Raw genomic sequence first — 27,027 nt, 5'->3', positions numbered from 1 at the left:
GTGCTCCCATGTTCGTGATGATGAGATCAAGTATGTTTTCTCCTCTTGTGGGGATGGTGACTAGTTGTTCCATGGCATTTGAGTTTATGAATTCCAGGAACTTTTGGGCTAGGGTGTTTGGGCTTGAGTAGTGTTCCCAGTCTATATTAGGGTAATTGAAGTCACCTAGTATGATGGTGTTTGGTGATACATTTATCCCTCTAGTGTTTTCAGGAAGGCCATGTGAGGTTCCTGAGTTTGTGAGGGTGGCCTGTAACATGCTACAATTTGCAGAGCAGTCTTGCCTATGGTTAATTGCACCTGGATGGTCTCCGATGCATCGTCGTTGCCACCAGTCTTGAGGTGTGGGTGTCTTTGATGAATATGGATACCCTCCTTTCTTGGTATTGTCCGGATTTTGGGGCCGGAACGCATGATAAGAGGTAAAACCTGATAGTGCTGGGGTGCTCTCAGGAGCCTTGAACCAGGTTTCTGTCACTGCACAGACATCGATGTTCTCCATACTGAGAAGGGCCTCGAGTGCGTGCATTTTGAGATTTAGACTTCTGGCATTGAGCAGCATTACCCTTAGTTTTTTTCCTTTTTTGTGTTCTAGGGTGGTAGGTTTAGAATTTGAGCCTTGCCTAAAAAAGGCACTATGGGGGTGGCAAGAGCCTTTGCCAATATCCGGAATCCCATGTATGTATTACATATACATATTTTTAAAAAAAAGTATATATTATTTATTATTATTTTATCTATATAAAATTTCTTACTTCAAACTTACCACCCTTGGCTGCCCTACACGACTCATGATACATATGATTTTTTTTTAATCTCTTAATTAAAATAAATAAATACTGAAAATGAAGTATCAGAATAACCCAGCTGCTGAACAGCCAATAATCCCTTACCTGACTTCCGACCCGGTAGCTGCCAGCTGGTTCCATCTCGACATGTCTGTTGATGGATCTGGCAGGCAAAAACAGAAGTACTCCTTAAATAGGGAGTGTGCACCTGCACCCACCCCCAAAGATGACTCGCAGCTTGAGGACAATGAGCCATGACAGGGTAAGTTGTTTGTAATATATTTTAAACTCATCTTATTCTGCTGCTTTGCTGGTTTGGGCTGTGTGTTTTATGATTTCTGGTATAAAACTATATCTTTTCAGTGCTTTTCTCCTGATGTACAGGTTGAAAATCTACACTTTTAAACAAGTCCTGTTTTAGCAGTAATGAGAAATGCCAAACCCTATTATTGTTTTCATTTTAAGCCTTAGTTATGTTGTCATTATTATGATATTTCAGTGACTGTTTTGCAGGTATACCTTGTATTAAAATGTCATCCTCCACTAGATATCAGGCTACTTTACTGACCGTTATAGATCACCCCACCCCATGAAATCAGCTGCTTCCATCCAGTTTTACTTTAGTGAATCTAATTAAGCAATAACTGATGACGTGGTGTGGTATATTGAAGATTTACCCACAGTTGGTGTGGTTTAATCATGAGGGCGAAGCCCGAATAATTAAATAAAGCCAGCCATGGGTAAATCTTCAATATACCACAACCACAGAGTTGGTTATTTGTATTATGCAATGACATTATTTAAGAAAAGAAATACTTACTTTTCTTAAATAATGTCTTTGTATAATGGTGCATTAATGTTCTTCCACCGATGGTGGTATACTGCTTCCTTGTGTTGATGTACTGCGCATGTGTATGGGACTTGCATACCCAGTACAGCAAAGCTTTGAAATGGAAGCAACAGAGAAAAGAAAGTCTCTGCTGCTCCTTTTATTTTTTTTTTATATTAAAAGAAAGTTTTGGACACTATCTTCTTCTTCTTCTTTCGGCTTTTCCCGGTTAGGGGTCGCCACAGCGGATCACCGGTCCGTTAATGATTGGCAGTGGCTTTACGGTACTGAGTTGCCAGCCCGATGCCCAACCTTCATGGAAGGCATACCCACACGCACCTACCTGCATGTCTTTAAGGTTAACACAGCTGCAGGGAGGACATACAGACTCCACACAGAAGGAACTCCAGCCGTGAATCGAACTGAAGAACCTCTTGCTGTGAGGCGACAACGCTAACCGCTGTACCACTGCAGCCCATTTTGGACACTTTATACCAATGAAAAAAAGTTTGGGCGACTGGACTTTTTTCCGTTGGTATATTGTGGGATATACAATGGGCATGCTGGCCAATCAGCGTGCACGTTTTGGAATATTAATGGAGGAGTCATTGTATAATTACTGTTAGTATACATCAAACTTGGCTCAATTTGCTGATCTAGATATTTAAATTCTTGGTACAGAATTATTATTTTTTTATTGGCCATGATCCAGAAGTAGGCCCGGCTGCAAAAGTAATGCTGTATCAAAAAGGGCTTGCTAACATGATCAGAGAAACCAGTGATTCAGACTCGGATTATTCACAATGAGGAAAGACTTGATCAGCTAATTTGCATAAGTCTGCTCTGTGATTACTACAATCACCAACGGCCTATTTTATTCTCCCTTTGTGGTGATCACTGCTGCTGGCCGATGCATCATGTTAGCACTAGCAACCCCCCCCCCCCCCCACACACACCTCTTACATGTCCCTGATTTAAAAGATCACAGATGATGTTGTCTCTTATTTTCCCCATCTCTTGCAAATCACAAATTATTAGTTGGTCAATAATGTCAAACATTAGGCATTCATTCTGTTTATTGTTCATTAAATGCAAGACCTGTTGCTCTGCTAACCTTTTAAGTGGATTAGAATAATAATTAAAAAGACTCCCTGGTTGTCACATAGTGCTCCATCCATCATTATCTGAAAGTCTTGAGCGTGCCCTCAGTACATCATGGACCATTACATTAAGTAATAATGCCAGACATTAGAGTTTCCTACTTCTTCATGTCTAAGTTTTTTTTGTGCTACAAAACATGAGTTCTATTAAATTGTACAGTGGATTAGATTATTAGCAAAGAGTATTCCTGGTGTTTAGTATTTCTTTTCATACATTTTCTGTGCTGCAAAACCTGTTGTTCTATTAACTTTTGAAACTCCTTTGTATTTACCCGTAATATGTTTTCCACATTGAAGGTAATGGGAGAACATGAGGTTTTGGCCAAGGTCATTACCACAGCTGGTGGAAAGGAGTTACCCAGCTGAGCAACTGCATGAACTGGCATTTGTGGGGGAAGAGCACATGGCTAAATATCATATGCTGCTTTCCCAGAATTCCTCATTAACATTTCTAGTAGGCCAGAGGGACAGACCACTGCAGTACTGCCCTTTTTGAGGTAAGCACTGCAGTAGGCCTGTATAAAAATGGAAATGGTTACTGCCTGCAGTAAAAAGGGCTTACTGGTGGCAGTAGCCTTTCTGAACCTTGGCCACTGCCTTTTCTCTCAATACGTACATAAATGTGCTACATCTACATTTATACTCTCACTCTTTCTTTTTTAAATAGAGATAAGTGGAAACCAGAGAGGGCTACCTTACTGTACATCCATTCTTATCTCATTCCACATGCAATTGCTACTTCATGCAGCTTTGATTCAGGTCACAAAAATTGTTTGTATATTTTATACTCAACCCATTTTGAATCTTTGGACTCTATAGACAATGCAGTTTTTGGTATAAGACTGAAGCTTTTGGAGCATTCCTGATAGTATACAGGACCATGCAGAAAGTCTACTTTTATAAATACATTCTTTCTTAGATGGAATCAATATTTTCGAAAACATTAACATCCATATTTTTATTTTAGTTAAGTTTCTATTAGTATAATAGTTTGTTGTTTACTTTGTAAGTTAAGCTTACAGCTTTGACTTGATAACTGGTTACTTTATTTTACTTTCTATGGCATATGCTGATACAATTATTTTTAACTGCCATTGCCTCAGTCTACTCCATACTTATAGGTCTATATTTTTATATTTTCTCACACATTTTAACATCTGTTTTATTATTCTCCACTATAATGATCATAAAGGGGAAAAGCGTTTTTTCCATCTCTATTTCTCTTTTAGTGGACTGACTATAATGTTAGTCCATTCTTAACAAGACATTTTTCCCTTTATAGTCCCCTCCTCATATCTGTTCACTTCAATAAATTTTCCTTGGATTCTCTGCATCAACTGGCTTTAATAAGGCTTCCTTAGATTCTCTAGCTATTCACTTCAGGAAATTTCCTTGGATTTTCTATCCATTCACTTCAATAAATTTCCTTGGATTCTCTACTGCTGGTGTCATCCTTTCTCTGACAAGAGGTCACTAACTGTTTTTAAAGCTCATACCTACCACAGAGGAATTTGTTTGGATAAATTGTTTTGTCCTTTGGGTGTTATCATATCAGATTTTAGTATCAATATCTTCAGACCATGTTTTACACATGCCATAGACTTAATGTTTTAATATTCTTTATGACACCAGAGTTATGTTGTTTCAGTTTGCTTCTTTTCTATGGACTGCACTGAGTATGTCTAGTTTTAGTATTATACCCACTTGAAGCTTACTTAGGTTACAGGTGCTAATCACAAATTGGCATTCTATTCTGGATGTGTTAATTCTGTTACAGACCACTTTGGGACACAGGAGATAAAGGTTATGCCAAGTATGAAGCCAAAGTAGGTTCAGTATTGCTGGAGAGAATTTGAGCTTATTCTGTGTTGGTCCATCAGGGTGGCTTTATGCCACACAGATTTATTCATGCAGGTGTTTTCTTTCCATGAGTGTTATAAGTTATATCTTCCTATCGTAACTCAATTTAAACAAGTTTATTGTAGTTTGGTATTCCTTGGAATGTTCATGTTTTTGTCTTGGTACCTTAAAAGTATTCAAGTCTCTCATAAGAAGAAATTATTTTTGCATATATTGGTAATTCTAAAGCTACTATTGCTATTAGCACACAGTTTGATCTAACAGGAAATGCATATTAAGATTTACTTTGGACTTTTCAACTGAAGGCAACTCTATTTTTAATAACCACCACTCACTTTTGTAAAGTTCTGTGGAACAACTCAGTAGAATAGTCTGCAAGAGATGTCTTGGACAAATGTTTCTTCCTAGATAACCAAGTATTTAAATACATACAAGCGGTCTCCCAAGTTCAAGATAAAACTGACCGATTGGAAAATATCGAAGTAATGTTTACTTCAAATTATCATGATCCTACCTTAAGCTGGACATGGATGTGTCTGCTATATTAAATTATTATGTTTAAAGAACATGTTGCTTTCTGTCTAAATATTTTGCAGATTTGATTATTTTTGTCACACACTGAAAATTAAAATAAAAATAAATTTGCCAAAAAATGTGCAATGCATATTTTGTAAGACTATGGGCATATATGACCATATTTCCAGGGAAGTAAATAGTGTGGGAAGAAATAGACAGGGAAATGTTATGGCTAGGCTTGCATAGACCCTAGGGCTGATAGCCTAGTACCAACCTATGAACCCATGATTGGTAACCACAAGGCAGATGAGCTTAAAACTGAAAAATAAAAGTGAAAAATGTTTTGGCTGTAGGCTGTAAAACAGAGTGGGACAGAAACTAAAGATAAATATGTCTTCAGAGTATCAACACTTTCAAAGTTCTACCGAATTCATCACAGCATCAGCAAATGACAAAACTGTCAAAGTACCGAGGCAGTCCCATCAATGGCAACCTGCTAAATTTCAGTCAGATGAAAATATGTACCTAACTCTCTGGAGAGAAAAATATTTGTCCTTGTTAACATTGTAACCAACCTCTTCTGAACCTTATGTTACTATTTTTTTCCTGTGTTCTTTACCTGCAATCAAAGGAATTTCAAGGCAAGTATGTTGTGAGACCATTAACTCCTGGCCAGTACCCGCCTTCATGATGGCAAGCATCAAAAACTGCATGGGTAGCTGCTTCACATATTGGACAGGTATTTTCCTTTTATATATATATATATATATATATATATATATATATATATATATATATATATATATATACATACACCATGTATTGTCCCAGTGGATGGTCCTGCATTCAATGTTCCAAGTGCTTGAGACACTTTATGAAACCATGTATGTAGCCAAGAGAAAACTCTTCAGTTATTGTACTGCATAGGTTCATAGGTTGATACTAGGCTATCAGCCCTAGGGCCTATACAAGCCTAGCCATAACAATTCCCTGGCTATTTCTTCCCACATTATTTACTTTCCTGGACCCCTGTCTAGCAGGGTGACTGACGTGATCCCTGGGGTGAATTTCCTTTCTCCCATCCAATCGTCAAGGTTCCTCTTGAAGAGGTCCAAAGAGGCACTCTGCTTGACATGTATGGGCAATCTATTCCAGAGTCTGGGGAGTCTCTGGGTCAGGAACCTATCCCTCCAACATGTTTTGTTTATTGTGATGACAAGGTTTAGATCCCTGTGTTACTTCTTTTCCATTAAGGATCAGCACTTTACTGGATAAGTCCTTGCCTCTTCCAGCCTGGAGATCTGGTCTCTGGCTTCTCTCTCTCATTTTCTGATTTCCTTTTAGGAAATGAGATGAGTACTAGATCTCAGTTTTTCAGTACTGCGCAGGCTCATAGGAGGTCACTAGTCTATTGGCCCTAGGGCCTTTACAAGCCTACCCATGTTATACCCCTGTCCCCTTATTGACAAAGTTGTATGGTCTATATTTTCAGCATGAGTCTATGATCAAAACCGACTGCCCTTATCCAGGAAGGACATGGGTGCCACCCCCATGGTAAATTTATGGTCTCCTTTCCAGTTGTCTAAGTTACATTTAAATAGGGTTACTGTGGAGCTCTGTTTTACCTGAGCTGGGAGTTTGTTCCAGAGAAGTGACAATCTCTGGGAGATATATCTGTCTCGCCAGCATGTCATGTTAATTTTGCAGGCTAGGTTAAGATCCCTAGAGTGAGTGAATCTTGTCCCATTTGACACCTTTTCTTCTTACCAAATTATCAAATTCTCTCTTGCAATTGTTTTATCTGCACATGATCATTGTGTTTTTTTTTTCTGTTGGAATACAGATAGTTTCACATAAATACCACATTTTGGTAACTTCTCTATTGGTACATGCATATCTATAGATACCTACAACATTTTGTGGTCACTTCACTGCCAGAACATACATATCTGCAGATGAATGTCACATCTTATGACAGCTTCCTTGTTGGATCACAGATATCTGCACATAAATACCTCACCTAGTGGTGACTTTTCTTTTTGAACACACATCTGTACATGAATGCCACATCCTGTGGTAACTTCCTTTTTGGAACATACTGTTTGTTAAAACACATATCTGCAGATGAATGCTAAATCATGTTGTGGCTTCTTAGTGGGAACACAAATATCTGGTCATGAATACCACATTTAGTGGTGGCTTCCCTCTTGGAACAATTATTTTTACTACCACATCTTCTGGTGATATTAGTCTTTCAGCACTTGTGTGTACTTCTGGCAGCTCTGTTGAAGAGTGATGCTGACATCCATGTCACAACCTTAATTACACAATAATGGATAATTGTTATTCAAAAATCAGCAAGCTGATTGGAGAGCATAACCAGCATGCCCACTGTAAATCAGGCATATACCAATAGAAAAAAGTTTGGCTGTTGAAGTACCACTGTGTGGATGGACTTTTCTAGGGCATATGCTTACAGGACAGCAAAATACAGGAAAAATCAGGTACGTTCTGCAAAAATGAATAATCAGAAACATACCTGATTTTGTATTTAGTCTGTCCCTTGTAAAGTCCTGGTTAAAGGAAAAAGAAAAAAAAAAAAGACGGAAAAAAAAACAGCAATAGAAATTCTCCCTTCTCCATTGCTCTGCCTGCACTGCACTGATGTACTGTGCAAGCGTGGGACCGTAAGTCCCATATGCATGTGCAGTACATCAGGAAAGGAGGAAGAACACAGAGGAACACTACAGCACCATTATAACTCATTCCTGGGTGGGGGTAATGCTGGATTTACCCATGTTTGGCTTTGTTTGATCACTCAGGCTTCACCCTTGTGATCAAACCACAACAGCCCTGGACAAATCCAGCATTACCCACACCTAGTCATGGGTTATTGCTTTAATAGTTCAATGCTGCTGGGAATACCCCTGGGCTGAGACTGGCATAGGTTCAGTGGTATTTGTGCTCTACCCAGTTACCAAATTCTAAATAAAAGAAATTAAATAAGATAAAATTACTAAAAATCCAAATGAATAATTAAAGGCATTTGTAAAGAAAACTACACCAAAAAATTACAGTAATCTATTTAAATGCTCGCATCAGGGTGCAAGTGCATTGTAATCCTTTTATGCATTAAGCTACTGGTGTCATTCTAAGGGGATCCAGTATCTGTCAGCCTGAAATGACATGATCAACAGACCAAGATGCTTTGCCAGAGATGGCTTGCACCTGTCGCCCTTGGGATTCCGGATACTGGCTAAGGCTCTTGCCACCCCTATAGTGCCTTTTTTAGGCAAGGTTCAAATGACAAACTCACCACTTTACCAGGTACAAGCAAGCAATATCTGAGTGTAATGCTACTCAATGCTAGAAGTCTAAACCTCAAAATGCACTCACTCGAGGCACTCCTTAAAATGGAGAACACCGACATCTGTGCAGTGACAGAGACCTGGTTCAAGGCTCCAGAAAGCACCCCTGCATTACCAGGCTATAATTCATACCACACCTTTCGGCCACCTAACCTGGACCAAAACACTAAAGGTGGAAGCATGTCCATATTCATTAAGGATATCCACACCTCCAGGCTAGTTGCTCAGCATAATGCATCTGAAATTATCCAAGTGCAACTAACTCTGGGCAATGCCGCAATCCAAATTGTATCTTGATACAGATCCCCCACCATGCCCCAGGATTCCCACTCCTCATTTCTTGATACACTGGAAAATATTAGGGTACAGCCTAACACCCTAATAATGGGTGATTTCAACTACCCCATCATTAACTAGGAAAACTACTCATGTACCAACTCTTTTGCTCAATGTTTTCTGGAATTCATAAATTTCAACGCCTTGGATCAACTTATTCACACCCCCAACAGGGGCAGCAATATCCAAAACCTGGTCATTACCAACATGGGCAACCAGCATTCCACACCTGAGGTCAATTCCTTATTGGTCAGCTCCGACCACAAGCTAATCACCCTAGACATCCACATCCTGCCTCCACCCCCCATTAGGGAAACCACCATAAATACATTTCTCCAAAGCCAACTTCACGCTTATTAAGACAGAAGTGGCAAACTTCATGACACCCATGCAGATGGACAATAGAGGTACAACTGCTGAATCCTACACAAATGCATTTTATAAGCACTTACATGAGTGCACGGATCGTGCGATCCCCAACAGAACCAAGATGTTATCCTCCAAAAAAAGGAAGCCATTCTGGTGGTCCCCTGCCATAAACAAACTCTACAACAGAAGAAAAACTGTTGCAAAAAGAGAGTAAAATCCCATGATTGGAGAAACTCCCTGGTCAGCCTCAGTAAAAAGATAAGATCCCTCTTAAAATCCTCCAAAGCTAGTTACGAAAACAAAATCTCCACTGATTCTAAAGAGAACCACAAAGCATTCTATAGTTATGTCAAGAATCTCAACGGCAACGCTCAGATCTGCTCTGAGTTACAACACAATGGCAATAAATATACAGAACCAACTAAGTATACAAAACCAACTGATATTGCCAACATCCTGGCTGATAGGTTCAGTGCTAACTTTACCCCCCTCTCACTCCCAAAAGGGCCCATCTCTATACCGGAAGAATGCAAAGTTCCTGTAATCACGGCTGCACAGGTAAAAAATGCACTCTCCAAAGCCAAGAACACAGCATCTATCAGACCTGACAACATCCTAGGCTGCATTCTACATAAACTACAGAATGAACTGGCACCCACCTAAGTACCATGTTCAATCATAGCCTCACCTCAGGCTTTGTGCCCACTGAATGGCACACAGCAATGGTTATCCCACTCCACAAAGGGGATCCACCACCACTGACCCCGGGAACTACCACCCCATTAGCCTGATGAGCCTAGTTTGCAAGGCTATGGAAAGTATCATCATGGAACTTATAAACAATGACATTGGTAATCTATAAACTCTGGACCCCACCCAGTTTGGGTTTGTAAAAGGCAGATCATGTCTCCTAAACCTGATAGACTTCTTTGAAGTGGTCACAAAAGCCGTACATGAGGGTAAGGTGGTTCACACAGCCTATCTTGATCTCGCCAAGGTGTTCAACACCATCCCCTACTCCGGAATTACAGATAAATTCACTAAACTAGGAATAAATCCCTATGTCACAAGATGGGTTGCCAACTGGCTCATTGACAGAACCCACGCTGTGAAAGTAGCAGACTCCATATCCGACTTCAGACTAGTGACAAGTGAAGTGCCACGGGGTTCAGACCTGGGTCCTCTCCTGTTTGGTATCTACTTCTCAGAAATACAGGCTAACACAGAAGGTCTTTGGCTAATGAAGTTTGCAGATGACTGCAAACTAGGAGCCATAATTGAAACTCCTAACAATGTGGACATCCTACAAAAGGGCTCACTGAGAGAGATGCCTGGTGTCAAACCATAGCCTCAAGCTCAGTGCCAAAAAGTGCATTGTCATCCTTTTTGGTAAAAACTTTGTACCAATGAACTACCACATAGGCGGTAGTCTACTTAACACCAAAATTGTGATAACAGACCTTGGGACACAGGTGGACAGTAGTATCTCCTTTGATAATCACATTGCCACAGTAGTCAGGAAATCCTTCTACATGGCACACCTCATCACAAAAGGTTTCTCATCCAGAAAAAAAAGAGGTCATTGTTCTCCTCTACTCATCACTCATTAGACCCATTATAGAGTACAACGCCCCTTTTGGTATGTACCTCACAAAACATCTACAACAACTATAAAGGCTGCAGAAATACCTCACAAAGAGGATTACCAGCCTCAAACAGATGCCCTACACAGACCGTCTCAAAAAACTCCAGCTTTACTCCGTCGCATATCACCTACTCAGAGGCGATCTCTGCCTAACATACAAAGCTATGTCAAACCCAGAGCTGTTGGACATTCTCCACTTAAAGAAATCCCGATCCCTCTGCGCTACATGCTCTAGGGACCTAAACCTTGACACCACAATAAATAGAACATGTTGGAGGGATAGATTCCTGTCCCAGAGACTTCCCATACTCTGGAACAAACTACCTATCTATATAAAACAAAGCACCTCATTAGCACTCTTCAAGAAAGGTCTTGATGATTGGATGGGAGATAGGAAATTCACCCCAGGGATCACTTCTGTGGCTCTGCTCAACAGGGGCACAGGAAAGCAATTTTCTTGGGTGGTGAAAGCCAGGGTACCTTTCTACTAGGCTTATATAGGCCCTAGTACCTACCTATCAACCTATAAACAGAGAGGATAAGTTGTTGTTGTGTCTTTCGGCTTTTCCCAGTTAGGGGTCACCACGGTGGAACTCCGGTCCGCTAATGATTGGCAGTAGATTTTTACGTGCCGAGTTGCCAGCTCTGACGCACAACCTTCAACAAAGGTACGCTCATTCATGCATGTCTCCACACAGAAGACGCTTTAGCTGAGAATCGAACAGGACAACGTCTGTACATTTGTAAACTACTCTGAATCACATTTAGAAGAGGAAAGATATTGAGTATATTTCTATGCTTAAAAACAGATTTGAAAGAGTCAAATCTCTTTTTGCCAAAAGAATTGCAAAATGTTTGTCTTGCCCTTCTAATTACTGTAATACGACCATGATATTATAGCTACTTTTAAGTAGCTCCTAAATGTACATAAGCTGTCATCTGAATATTCTATCATTTATTTTCTGCCAGTATTGTTAATGAAAACATATCAAATTCAGTACTGGACTATGGTTTGACAAGTGCTGCTGGGAAACATGAAACGTAAGTGTTTCTTGCTGACTGACATGACATTTATTTTGACAGTGCCTGTTTACTTCAAAAAATACTAGCTGAAGGGGACAATCCGTCAATGTAGTACCACAGGTCTCTGAATCATGCCACCATCTAGCTTTAAGAAGAGAACAAATACTCCTAATTTGGCATATTTTGGAAATGAAATGTTTCCTTTGACATTGCTTAACATCAGAAACTATAGAAAAGAATACCTTGTAATATCAATAGTTGACCAAAATGTAAAATCTATTTTCACGTCAAACTTTTCTTTAACTGCTTTGTAATTTGTTGTTACCACTTTAGATAAGAATGTCAGAATGTTATGTAACAAATGTTTTGTTATGCTTCTCTTTAGCTAATGCCTTATTTTGTTTTGGATATACTGGGAAATATGCCAGGACTTCCAGGACTATTTGTTGCGTGTGCTTTTAGTGGGACACTAAGGTTGGTATTCACATATTTTCTATATTTTTTTTGCAGTGCAATAGAACAACATTGTTCCTTCCTTTAATTGAAGTGATGTGTATTCACAGTGTCAGAGAACTGTGCCCATGGTCTTCCTTATTAATGTCAGTAGTTGTTTAGTATACTAATTTGATCACTATCTATCCCATCTGCAACCTCTTAAGCAGTAGCGTACTGTAGACACTTGCATGCAGATACATTTCTCCTTTTTCATATGATTACAATAAGTCATTTAGAAACGAGCTTGCAAATATGCAGAAATACTCACAAATTTAATTAGTACAAATATTAAAGCCTGTATTGTCTTTTTTCTGGTAAATTGTTCAGTAAGGGCAGAAGCTCTCTCTGCTATCATTCTGATCACATAATGACCAAATATAATTTGTGAAGAGACACTTTTATGGATATAAATCTTCAGTGTCTTGAACAGTGTTGTACTGCATCCCCCTATCATGGAATGACTTATACCGCTTCATGGACAAACACGTAGCAGCGTATCAGCTTATAGAGGAGGATATTAGTGTGATGTTACCAGTATACTGAATATGTTGTAAAAAAATAACAATGCAATTTTGAAGTGAATTTTGTTTTTATTAGTAAAACATTGTTACTTGTTCTGTTAAAATAATTACAGCGTTTATAGTCTGTGGTAATGCCATCCATTATAACTAATATAGCACATCCATTATATTACTGAAGTCAGTTAACTTAAGTGATCTCTCAAGGTTCTTGTTAACATCAGTTTTGATACCTGTCTACGTCAGGATGCGCCAATTGCATAGTCATACCCTAGAGTCCACTGACTGTTTTCTAAACAGTGCAGAAGTGAGTAAATGAACATGTGTGTGTGTGCCAATAGCACCTCGCTTTTGTAATTGAAATGTGTCATGTTGGCTTCAACAGTGTTTCAGACTGACTTGCTCTGTGAAGTTGCAATCTCCTTGATTAGACACATTTATCACTGTCTTACAGTTTTTGTGTTTGTTCCAAGCAAGCTGGCAGAACTTCAAGTCTGTTATTTCAAAATGACAAAATTTTCAGCCTGTAACACTGAACCTCATAACAATACTCATTTGGAAATATTGCGTTTGTTTAGTATTCTGAATAGCATAAGTAGCTAATGCTTAATAACAGTAAAACAACATTCATTTACAATATATACTGTAGTAGGGTGTACTGTAAATTTAGATACCTGTAAGAATAACCACAAATAAAGTTAACAATAAACAGAATACAGATGCAAAAAAGTGTGTGTTTGTGTGTGTGGGGGGTACTTAAAGTGGAAACTCAGGACAAACTCTTGTTGAAACTGATAGGCCATGATGAAAGACATAAATGAGCAGACCACAGTACTATTCCACATGAAACCATGCACAGCAGTCCATGGAGCTGGGGCCACAGAGAAAAAAAGTAAAACAAATATACACAGCTGGCAGTTGCCAAATGCACCCTGGGGAATTCTAGTAGCCTCAGTATGAAGAATGTCAGGTCCTTCCTAGTTTATAATGGAGGAAGAGATCGAGTAAGGTTTGTGGGCTTAAACCATGTGTTGCTTTGCAGGTTAATTGGAACATTTTAAATGGTATCCTACAGACTGGTTGTGCAGATTAAAAAAAAATATGACTCTTGCTCTGGAATTTTGCACCAGTTGATAATGATGGGTGATGAATGTCACTCCAGCTCAGTCCCAACACACCTCTCCGCTGTCCAGATTTTCACAAATTGTCCAAATTTTTGCCTCATATTTTTGGTCTGTTCCTTATAAAATTTTGTTTTTTTTCTGGCAAATCACTGGCAAATCATTGAGGATTGAAGTCAGAAAATGACAACTGGTATTTGAGTTTCATGCGTCATAGCCTTCAGAAAATTTGTGGTAATGCAAAACTGGTTATCTACCAAATTTCTAACTTTGTAAGAGTGATATTTAAAATTTTTATTATTATTTTGGTGTGTACTAGGCTAATGGCCCTGGAGCCTTTACAAGCCTAGCCCATAGAATTACCCTGGCATCGTGCCACCCAACCTAAGTTCCTAGTACCGCTGTCGAGCAGAGCCACTGGAGTGATCTCTAGGGTGAATTTTCTATTTCCCATCCACTAATCAAGATTTCTCCAATTGACATGTATCGGAAATCTATTCCATAGCATGGGCAGTCTCTGTGTTATGAACATGTCACACCAGCTTGTTCTGTTGACTGTGGTAATGAGGTTGAGGTTTCTGGAGCATGTAGTGTGGAGGGATTGGGATTTCTTTAGATGTAGCATTTCTAACAGAGCTAGGTCAGGCATGGCTTTGTAAGTCAAGCAGAGATCGCCTCTAAGTAGGCAATATGAGAGAGAATAGTTGGAGTTTTTTGAGTTTGTCCATATAGGACAAGTGTTTAAGGCCTAGGATCCTCTTTGTGGGGTACTTTTGCAACCTCTCCAGTTGTTGCAGGTGTCTAGTGAGGTACATGCCAAATGGGGCATTGTACTCAATGATTGGCCTAATGAGGGAAGAGTACAGGGAGACAATGATCTCTTTTTTTTCTGGATGCAAAACCCTTAGTAATGAGATGTGCCACATAGAAGGACTTTTTGACCACAGTGGCAATGTGGTGGTTAAAAGAGAGGCTGCTGTCAACCTTGTGTTCCCAGATCTCTTATGACAACTTCTGTGCTCGGTGGACTACCATCAATGTGGTAATTCATGGGAACTAGGTTTTTCACAAAGGGGATAATGACACATTTTTTGGCATTGAGCTTAAGGCCATGGTTCTGACACCAGTGGTTGGTCTCAGTGAGGCCTTTCTGTAGGATGTCAACATCACTTGAGGAGTTAATTATGGCCCCCAACTTGCAATCATCTGTGAACTTTGTCAGGCAGAGTCCCTTTGTGTTGGCCTGGACGTCAGAGAAGTAGATACCAAACAGGAGAGGACCCAGGACCAAACCCTGTGGGACTCCACTAGTGACTGGTCGGCAGTCTGACTTGGAGTCAGCTACTTTCACACTGTGGGTTCTATCTGTGAGCCAGTTTGCAACCCACCTAGTGATATAGGGGTTTATGCCTAGCTTAGTGAGTTTTTCTATGATTCCTGAGTGGGGAATGGTATCAAAGGCCTTGGCCTGATCAAGGTAGGCTGTATGAACCACCTTGCCTTCATTTACAGCTCTGGTGACTGACTCAAAGAAGTCGATCAGGTTGAGCAGGCATGATCTACCCTTCACAAACCAAACTGTGTGGGATCCAGTTTGGAGATTCCCTATATCTTTGTTTATTAGGTCCATGTCCATGATGATGCATTCCATAGCTTTGCATAATCAGACTTACCAGGCTAATGGGGTGATAGTTCACAGGGTCTGTAGTTGCTCCTTCTTTGTGGAGAGAGATGACTGTAGCAGTGTGCCATTCGGTACGGACAAAGCCTGAAGTGAAGCTGTGATTGAACAGGGCACACCAGTGAGGTGCCAATTCACTCTGTAGCTCATGTAGAACACAGCCAGAGATATTGTCAGGTCCCAGAGAAACTGTATTCTTGTCCTTGGACAGTGCTGTTTTAACCAGTGCAGCAGTAATACTGAGTGCCTTGTAATCTACTGGTATTGTGATTGGTCCTTTGTGGGGAGTAGGAGGGGTAAAGTTGGCACTGAATCTGTTGGCAATATCTGTTAGCTCAGTATAGGAGGTGCCATTGTGCAACAGCTCTGAGCAAATCTGGGTATTGCCATGGAGATTCTTTACATAACTATAGAAGGCCTTGTGGTTGTCTTTACTATCTGCTGCAATTCTGTTTTCATAGCTAGCTTTAGAGGATTTGATGAGGGAATCTGAACTTTTTGTTGAGGCTGATAAAGGTGTTTTTCCAGTCTTGAGAATTCACCTTAATTTGCATAAGTTTTCTCCTTCTGTTGTAGAGTTTCTTTATGGCAGGGCACCACCAGATTGGCTTCCTTTTTATGGAGGAGAGCATCTTGGTTCTATTTGGTATGGTGAGAGCCATGCATGTGTGTACATGTTCGTACAGGGTATTAGTGTATGATTCAATGGTCATGCAGCTGTTCTCCAATTGCATGGGTGCCGTGAAGTTAGCCACCTCTGTTTTTAGGAGCCCAAAGTTAGCTTTGGAGAAGTTTTTCATGGTGGTTACCTTTGCAGGGGGGTGGGGGTGGGGGTGGGATGTGGATTTCAAGGTGATTAGTTTGTGGTCGGACCTTACCAGGGAGAAGTTGACTATTGGTAAAGAGCAACAGTAGCCCATGTTAGTCATGAACAGGTCAAGGATGTTGTTACCTCTAGTGTGGGTAAGAACGAGCTGGTCCAGGGCATTGGAATTAATGAATTCCAGGAAATGTTGGGCAAGTGTATTGGTACATGAGTAGTTTTCCCAGTTAATGGAGGGGTAGTTGAAGTCACCCAGTATGAAAGTGTTAGGTTGGACCCTAATATTCTCCAGGGTGCTTAGGAACGTGGAGTGTGAGTCTTGGGTCATGACTGTGGACCTATAGCAGGCTACAACCTGAATCGCTGTCTTAACCAATGTTAGCTGCATTTGAAGTATCTCTGATGTGTTATGTTGGGCTACCAGTCTAGAGGTGTGCACATCCTTTATGAATATGGAAACACCACTGCCTTTGGAGCTTCAGTCCAAGTTCTGGGAACAGAAGGTGTGGAATGAGTTATAGCCTGGTACTGCAGGGGTTCTTTCTGCTGCCTTGAACCAGGTCTCTGTTACAGCACGAATGTCGATGTTCTCCATTTTAGTGAGTGCATTTTGAGATTTAGACTTCTACCGTTGAGCAGCATGACCCTCAGATTACATATGTTTGTAGCTGTTACGGTGGTGATTTGATCTTTGGAACACTGCCTAAAAAAGGCACTATTGGGGTGGCAAGAGCCTTGGCCAGTATCCGGAAGCCCAGGGTGACAGATGCAGGCCATCTCTGGCAAAGCATCAAGGTCTGTCAATCATTATTTATGGCTTTGTCCAGATTTCTTGCTCTAAGAGGCTGAGAAGTACAGCATGCTGTAGTAATCCAGAAAAGAAATCACCAAATATGCAGCAATACAATGGGTGGGACAAAGCAACATATATTTCAGATTTTTTAGATAAGAAATTAACCAATTTGCAACATTAGCACCTTTTGAGAAAACAAAAGATTGCAGCCTATAAACATCCAAGATCTTTTACTAGACCTACCACCTTTAAACTAATTCAATTCAAACTCAAGTGGACTAATGGGAAAATAGTTGTAACACCTGGACAGAAGTATACATATCTGACTAAAACTTAATTTTTTGTATTTGCATTCAGATTGTTGATTGCCATTCAGTCTACCGCTACAGTTAGCAGCAATACAGCCTCACAGCATGAACCTCTCTGTACCAGGCAGGCAAAAACACAGACTAAATGACAGCTAAAACATTGTTCGGTTTTAGTTAAACATCACTTGTAGTTAATGTAGTAGTTTATATTTATTGATTATTTTATTCAGTACAAATGTTATAATAAATTGCTGTATAATTGTCATACCACTGTATACTTACTAGGCAACATTGCTTATATGTTCCATTCTGCTGTCTTACGTATAAGTAATATGCTTACAAAGCTGTTTCCTGTCTCTGTTGGTGTCTGTATTGTTTTACTGCTGATGGAGATTTTACTTTTCTAGTTAGATATGGAAATAGCACAATCAAACTTTAGAAATATAAACAATCCTAGAATAAGGAATATCTTCCCTTTCTTGTTTTCTCTGGTTGCAGCATAAGAAACTAATCAGTATTTTTAGACTTTCTAACTCAGGTTTGTATTTTAGGGACCCATTGTTTATAGCCTCATAAAAATGTGAGGGTAAGTCATGGAATTTGCTGTGTTTAGGAAGCAGCCATGATACATTTAAATATGATCTGGGTTGTATTCAGAGGACATTACTGCACTTTAAATGTTAAAGGTGAGTGTGCTAATACTTTACGCATTCTTTGGAAATGAAGGAGAATTCTGATTACTGTAACAAGATTAATTTGTGTCCTAAATTTCAACTCATCAGCTGAATGCCAGTATTTTTCCAGTTTACAACTTTAAGTTCAGGTAGGACTAGACAGTACAAATACATGCAATCCAAATAGTTAATTTATAGGTTTGCACTCATATGCTCAGTAAAGCAATAGAATCTCAGTATGATAACTTATAAGAATTTGGTGATATTAATTATTAATTAGTGACTTTTTTCTAAGATTAAACTAGCCAGTAGCAAGCACTCTGTAAAATACAGTGGTTTTACTTCTAAGACTGGGTTTCAGTTACATATTTAGTTTCAGAATTTGTATATATATATATATATATATATATATATATATATATATATATATATATATATATACACACACACACACATACACAATACATACACACACACACACACACACATATACACACAGTGAAAATAATGTTTTAGTTACATTTTAAAGTTAATAATTATTTTGATAATTTAAGTTATCAGAATCTCTTTATAATTATGATAGCATGCAAACAATATATATGAAGAATCCGAAAGTTTTTCTATAATTGAAACAATTTAATCCAGTCCTCTGCATTTCATATGCTAGTTTTGTATTTACTTATAACGAACAAGCATGGAGAATGGAGTAGAAAAAATGCAGCATACATGGATACGGTAGAGGAACATAGATGAAAAGACGTATAATGAGACATGGTTTCAGATACAATACGTTGTGACATTCAAATAACAAAGGTGATCAGAAACAATATTTTTCCATTGTCTATGTACATTACTCTACGATACACATAGATACAAAAAAATGTAATAAATCAGTTTATTAATGAAAATGGCACACAAATAGCAAATCAGTTTACTAATGACCTACAAGTCTCACCACTGCTTATCATTTAAGCAACTAGATTGGCTTGAATTCCCTCACCTGCTCCAACTATTATCAACTACAAATCATCCACTCCATCCTCTATTTACCCTCCTTCTGGCCCAGCCTGTCTTCCATCATATCTAAATATTCTGCTGCTAGGACTCTGTGCAGCTCAGACCAAGAACTGTTACAAATTTACAAACCCAAACCCAAAATCGGATGTCTTCTCTATAACTATAACCCAGATACATCCTGGAACCAACTTCCCTTAGAAATAAAGTCCCTTCACCATAGCAGGAGTTTCAAATTAGCCACAAGAAAATACCTAACAAAAAATGGTCTTGCCACTGCAGTCATCCACCCTGAAATGACTATCCTTCCACCAAATACTCCCCCTCACTCCAAATGTACCTCTAACCTTGTATTCCTACCTCTTCCTTCCTTCGTTACATTCGCTCATAATACCCTCCCACTACTACCTTTCCTCCCTGTCTATCCTATCTATACTCAATCTGACTGCTCCTAAATAACTAACGTTAACAAGTCTGTCTAATAGGTCACGTCTACTTTACTTCCTTCATATCTTCATCTAACGTTTGTATATATGGTTTCTAAACCCTAAAATAACTAGGTACTTCTCATATAAAATGATCATTTGCTGACTGCAAATTATTTTGTACTATGCATTTAAAATGATACTGTAACAAGTTTCATAATCTTTTGCTGATTGTAAATTATTTTTGTAAAATTCTTTTCTCCGAGAAGCTTTTCTCCCCGGGTCTCTGCTGAAAATGAGCCAAAAGCTCAGTCAGACTACCAGGTTAACAAATGTAAAATAAATAAATAAATAATGGCCGTTCTACAGATATAGTTTTGTGTGTGTGTGTGTGTGTGTGTGTGTGTGTGTGTGTGTGTGTGTGTGTGTCTGTGTGTGTGTATTAAAGAACATATGTGAAAAACTTTATGATGTCAGAAGAATACTTACATGCCATTAGAATGTCCTTGCAAGTCACATTTTCAAAAATTGGTGTATCAAATTCATTTCAGTTTATAGGAAGTGAGATTGCAAAAAAGGTTAAATTAGAAACACTTTTAGTAGTGTTAGTTACACCACTTAAACGGAGGCGATGGTTAAATGATTATTTCAATTTAAAGCATTTTTAAGATACATGTGTGATGTATGTATTGAGACATGGACTTCAGATTTTAACCTGTGATTAAAGTTCCTTGTCTCCCATAAATTTTCACATATTTCGTCTTCTGTTTCATTTGATTTATGCTTTTAAACAATTTTATTTGAGATTTTGTAAGATTAGTTTTTGCATCAGTCCATAGAATTTAAAAAAAACACCTCATAATGGATCTGCATAATATTTGCAGATAATTACCATATATAGCTGTGCAATGTGGAATTCTACCAAACTTTCATTTATTGAGAATTTAGCATGCAGATATTTTTGTTGCGCATGATGTGGTCAGCAATATAATCGTGTATATTTTAGTTAAGAAGTAGTGGTATTTTAACCACTAGTGTATGCTAATAATGTATTGCTTTTATGGCAACAGTAACTTGATCATAGGTGGTTACTAGGCTATTGGCCTAAGAGCGATTTTATGCCTAGCCAACCTTACCCTGAATTCACCAAAATATTCCAGATGTGTCAATACCCCAAAGAATTTAACTGTTACAGTATAGACTTGTCAAGCATTCAGTGGCTGCACTTGAACATTAGGGACATAGGTGCCTAACCAGGGTAAATTTCTGATTTCCCATCCATTGTTCCAAGTTACATTTGAATAGGGTTAGGGATGAGCTTTTTTTCACATGAATGGGAAACCTGATCTAGAGAAGGGATTATCTTTGAGACATATACCTGCCCCTCCAACATGTCCTGTATATGTCAGAGACAAAGTTTAAGTTATTAGCTCAGTTATTTTTGATACTATTTGTTATGTGGATGTGCAACAGATCCAGTAGTGTGAGATAAGAGGATACCTTACTAGCTAGCCATAGATCACTACACAGTCTGTAGGAAACAGTACAGGAATTTGAAAGGGTCCACATAGGATTTGTTGTTCACTCCCTGTATTTTTGTGAGGAACCTCTGTGGTCTCTCAAACTGTTGCAAGTACCTGCTCAGGTACATGCCAAATGGTGCATTGTCCTCAGTGATTAGTCTGATGAGAGCTAATTACAGTGGAAAATGACCTCTTTGGACCTCTGTGTCATGCCCTTACTTATAAGTTGTACAAAGTAGAAAGATTTTCTCACTACAGTAGACACATGATGGTCAATGGTAAGGTCACTGTCAACATGCTTTTCAAGATCCCTGACCAATGGGTTTAATTTTAGGGGTGTATTATCAATGTGGATATTTACAGGGGTGGCCTTATTTTCAAAGGGTAATATTATAGCAATAACCCATGCCTGGGTGTGGGTAATGCTGGATTTACCCACGGTTGGCGTGGTTTGGTCATGAGGGTGAAGCCCGAGTGACCAAACAAAGCCAACCGTGGGTATATCCAGCATTACCCACACCCAGAAGTGGGTTATTGCTATTATACAATGACATTATTTAAGAAAAAAAATAATTTTCTTAAATAATGGCATTCTATAATGCCTCTTTGCTGCCCTTCCGCAGCTGTCTGGTATTCGGCGGCAGTTCTGATGTACTGCGCATGCGTATGCCTACGCAGTACATCAGAGCTGTGGGCAAAAGCAACGGAGAAAGCAAGATCTCCGTTGCTTTTTACAAACTGTTTCACTATGTTAAATGGGTTTAACATAGCGAGACAGCTTTAAAGAAAGGAACGGAGCCGTTGCTTTTTTTAAAGCTCTCTCGCTATGTTAAACCCATTTAACATAGCGAAACAGTTTGTAAAAAGCAACGGAGAAAGCAAGATCTCCGTTGCTTTTTACAAACTGTCTCGCTATGTTAAACAAGTTTAACATAGTGAGACAGTGTGAAGCAATGGAGATCTTGCGTTCTCCGTTGCTGTAAAAAAAAAAAAAAAAAAAAGAGTTATAGTAATGGAAAAAGTCCGGGCGACTGGACCTTTTCACATTACTATATCTGATTTACAACGTGCATGCTGACCAATCAGCATGCACGTTTGTTGAATATTAATAGGGGGTCGTTGTATAATATGCATTTTTTCACATATTATGTCAATGGCTCTGTCATGAGTTTTTTGTGTGTGTCATTCCCTCTTGGAGGGTATTGTGTCTTTGGGAGTATTCAGTGATCACATCTAGTTTGCAGTTGTCTGCAAACTTGGTCAGCCAGAGGTCCTTGAGGTTTGCTTTGACTTCAGACTTGTAGATGCAAAAAGCAGAAGCCTCAGCATTGATCCCTGTGAGACTCTACTATTGAATGGCCTCTTTGTGGAGGTGCATTCCTCTATACTAATTTATTGTGTCCTATCAGTGAGCTAGTTGGCTATGCATTAGGTGATGTATAGATTTATGCCTACTTTTGTAAGTTTATCTACAATGCCTGAGTGAGATATTATGTTGCATGTCTTGGCTATGTCAAGGTAGGTAGTGTGCATTGTTTTGCCCTCGTCCATAGCTTTAGCAACCTTATTGAAGAAGTCCAACAGGTTAAGTAAGCATGACCTGCCTTTGAAAAAATTGAATTGGATAGGTTTTCTATGTCATTGTTTAACAGATATATAATATTTTTTTCCATGCTCTTGCATATGAGACTAGTCAGACTTATGGGTCCATAATATCCTGGGACCATGGGAATTTCCTGCTTGTGTAGAAGGATAACTGCTACAGTCATCTATTTATTTGCTATGATGTCTGTCTGGAGGCTATGGATAAACAGAGATTCTAGAGTGCCTGATAGGTCATGTTTCATGCTATTCTGGAGGCAACATGGAATATTGTCATGCTCCATTGAAGCAGTGTTCTTGCTCTTAGAGATTGCAGTGAGGACCCGCTCCCTAGTTAGATAGTTGGTGAGAAAATGGTGTAGGTATTTCCTGGAGGAGAGGGGAGACTGGGGTGATATGAGGGTAAAATTGGAGCTGTATTTATCAGAGACCAGATTTACTATATCCTCATGTCCTGTATAGGTGGTTTGATTCACAATTAGTTTGTCACATTCTTGGTTGTTGCTTTTAAGGTTGTGGACATAACTGAAGAAAGTCTTATGGTTGCGTTTTGCTTTGGAGGCTATTTTTATATCAAATACAGCTTTTGTGGACTTCATTAATCCCCTGAGTTGCTTGTTCAGCTTGATGAGGGAGTTTTTACCTTGCTTGACAATAGTCTTCCTGTTTTTGGACATGATTTTATTTCTTTTGTTAAACAACTTATTTTTACTGGGGATTCCACCAGGGTAGATTGTTTTTAGAGGTTGTCCTAAGTTTATTTTTAGTAGGTAGAGTTGTCTCTATGTAGGTATTTACATGATTGCACAGGATTTCTGTGAAAAATTCTGAATAGGCAACTGTGTTCCCAGGGTTTGGTGGGTTGGGGGGTTTGGAATTTTGCTAGACTGTTACTTAGTAGGATGTAGTTAGCATTGAAATAGTTTTTCAAATGTTACTGGGTTAGCTGGGGTCCTGGGCTTGGTATTTATTTCAAGAAAGACAACTCTGTGGTCTGACTTGACCAGTAAAGACTTTACACTAGGTAGAGTGCATCATTCCACCATGATTGTGAGGGCCACATCAGGGATATTTGCACCTCTCATGGGTATGCAGACTAAATGTTCAAGGGTGTTTGTATTAACAAAGTTCAGGAATATCTGGACATGCACGTTTGAGGTCATGTGTGCTTCTCAGCTAATGGTGTAGTAGTTAAAGTTGCCCATGAATATTGTGTTGGGTTGAATGGAGTGTGTGTTTAGGGCATTTAAGTATGTAGTATGGGCTTCCTGGGAAATGTAGAGGGGACTCATGTCTTGCAAGGATATAGTATGGGACTTTACTCATGGTAAGTTGGACATGCAAAAGTTCAAGTGGGTCATACTGCTTGACCAGCCTTGATGTGTGTTTGTGTTTGATGTAAATTTAGACTCCTCCATCTTTAGACCCTACCTGTGCAGTAGCTAGTCCAAATGTGTGAAAGGCATTATAGCCTTACAGTGATGGTGTACTCTCTGTGTCTTTAAATCATGTCTTGGTAATTGCACCGATGTGTATATTCTTTAGGATGGGGAAAGCTTGCAGGGAATGGAGTTTCCTGTTTTGACTCCTGGCATCCAGCAGTAACACCTTTAGATTATTCTGGGATGGTTTTACTATGTACCTGGATTTTAGGGGCAAAGAGAGAGAAGGCATGATTTGTACAAAAAAGGTTAGTTTGTGGTTCCTGTAGGGTGGGGTGATGTAGGCAGGTAGCTTGGTTCACAGGACAGAGTTTTCCTTTGGTAGAGCCCGCCAGCAAAGTATAGAAAGGAGTCTTAGTACAGCAGTTTAATAATCAATGAACATGAGTAGTATTACTCACACAGTGGTGGGTAGCCATTATTTTTTTTGGGGGGGCAATATACTGCTATTTTAGGCTGGGTGACAGGTTAATTAACCTTCAGTTGAGGTCAGCTGTTGTTTAGAGAGTGATGAGGATTTTGGTGGCGGTAGATGCAACTCTAGTAGACAATATTCCAGATGTGGGAGTAAAACACCTTTATTTATGGTTGCTGTACATACAGGGAATAAAAAAATGAGCAATTTTCTTAGCCCAAAATTGTAGTTTGCTGTTTTTTTGTTATTGTAATTTGCATATGGTGCTGGAAGTTGAGTGTGGGGATTGCCAAAGTCCTAGGTATTTATGTGTGTGCTCGGTTTCTAGTGATTGTCCACTGCTGTGGAAAACAGACCAGTTTGATGGGGCTTTGTGGAGTTTTTGTGGATTTCCAAAAAAATGGCTTTGCTTTTTGAGATATTCAGCATCAGGTTGTAGTTGTACAACTAGCTTCAGAGAAAAGAAAGGTTTTGTAGATATTTTGTAGTTTGTATTGGTGATGTGCCTGGTCTGTAGATGACTGTATAATCAACATACAGAATGACTGGGACTTTAGGGAGATCCACTGGAAGTTGGTTAATGAAGGAGAATTGAATTGCTGATAAAACTGATCTTTGAGGAACTCTCTTGTTTATAGGGGCAGTGGCTGATGTTGTCGAACTAATGTGTACCTGAAAGTACCTTTTAGAATAGGAAGTCTTTGAATCAATCTACTAGCTGTAGACTGATAGTGGCCTTAGGCAGGGAAATTAATAGAAGGGGTCATTGCCAGTATCAAATGTTTTGGCAAGTTTAACAAAAATAGCTCCTGTCATAAGACTCTTGTTTGTATTTATGACAATGTCATCAGTAAGGTAATAAGGGCAGTCACTGTGCTCCTGCTACAACAAAGGCCATGCTGGGATTGAGAGAGGGTTCTGTTTTGCTGTAAATGGTGAGAGATTTGATTTTTTTGTGACCACACAGTACATTTTGCTTTACTTCACTTGGGGCAGAACACGTGATGCACTGAAGTTCACCATTCACTACAGTAGAATATGATACTCTGAAGCACTTCATGCAGTGTGAACATAAATGTCATGGACTATGGAATATGGGGGTTATTATTCTACTATTAGAACTTTTGTGGCATTGAGAATGTGAGCCTCAAACCTGCAGGATGCTACACTATATATATATATATATATATATATATATATATATATTTTTTTTTTTTTTTTCCAGTGTATTACATACAGTTTGTGGATTGAGTTACCTTTTAAATTTTACAAATGATTTTAAAGCAGCCTTCTTATTGTCATAATCTTGATTTAATAAAAAGCCTGATGGAGTGTTCTGACTTATCTTGCCTATCCCTGTACACACTGCACTGGAAATGAATAGAGATGGCTTCATGGAGTTAGGAGTGAATGTACCATGTTGGTATGTAGCACTGTATGTGGGCCTATAGGAATTTGTAGTGAATGTGACATTATAATACCAAAGGTTTATAGGCAGGTACTAGGCTATTGGCCCTAGGGCCTATATAAGCCTAGCCAAAAAGGTACCCTGGCTTTCGCCACCCAAGAAATTTATTTTCCTGTGCCTGTGTCGAGCAGAGCCACAGAGGTGATCCACGGGGTGAATTTCCTATTTCCCATCCAATCATCAAGATTTTTCTTGAAGAGTGCTAATAAGGAGGTTTGTTTGATATAAATAAGTAGTTTGTTCCAGAGTATGGGAATTCTCTGGGGCAGGAATCTATCCCTCCAGCATGTTCTGTTTATTGTGGTGACAAGGTTTAGGTCCCTAGAGTGTGTAGCTCAGACGGACTGGGATTTTTTTAAGTGGAGCATGTGTAACAGCTCTGGGTTTGACATAGCTTTGTATGTTAGGCAGAGATCGCCTCTGAGTAGGTGATATGCGACGGAGTAAAGCTGGAGTTTTTTGAGATGGTCTGTGTAGGGCATCTGTTTGAGGCCGGTAATCCTCTTTGTGAGGTATTTCTGCGGCCTTTCCAGTTGTTGTAGATGTCTTGTGAGGTATATACCAAAAGGGGTGTTGTACTTTATAATGGGTTTAATGAGTGATGAGTAGAGGGGAACAATGACCTCTTTTTTCCTGAATGAGAAACCTTTTGTGATGAGGTGTGCCACATAGAAGGATTTCCTGATTACTGGGCGGTGTGATTACCAAAGGAGAGACTACTGTCCACCTGTGTCCCAAGGTCTCTTATCACACTTTCAGTGTTAAATGAATACCACCTATGTGGTAGCTTATGTGTACAGAGTTTTTACCAAAGGGGATGACAATGCACTT

The 27,027-nt window shown here is 39.2% G+C and overlaps 1 protein-coding gene across 1 annotated transcript in view; it reads left to right on the top strand.

Annotated features, from left to right (window-relative positions):
• SLC5A12 (solute carrier family 5 member 12) overlaps nt 1-27,027 on the top strand; it is a 374,561-nt gene that overhangs the window by 236,429 nt on the left and 111,105 nt on the right. Inside the window, exon 8 of the mRNA XM_044059166.1 lies at nt 12,280-12,368. Coding sequence (XP_043915101.1) covers nt 12,280-12,368 — 89 coding nt within the window. The remainder of the gene's footprint in view (nt 1-12,279; nt 12,369-27,027) is intronic.

Source organism: Protopterus annectens, chromosome 17.part0 (genome assembly GCF_019279795.1).
Source record: "Protopterus annectens isolate FY-2018-M chromosome 17.part0, PAN1.0, whole genome shotgun sequence".
Taxonomy (NCBI): domain Eukaryota; kingdom Metazoa; phylum Chordata; order Ceratodontiformes; family Protopteridae; genus Protopterus; species Protopterus annectens.
Note: the sequence above shows the minus strand (reverse complement) of the source record. Positions and strands in the feature narration are given on the sequence as shown.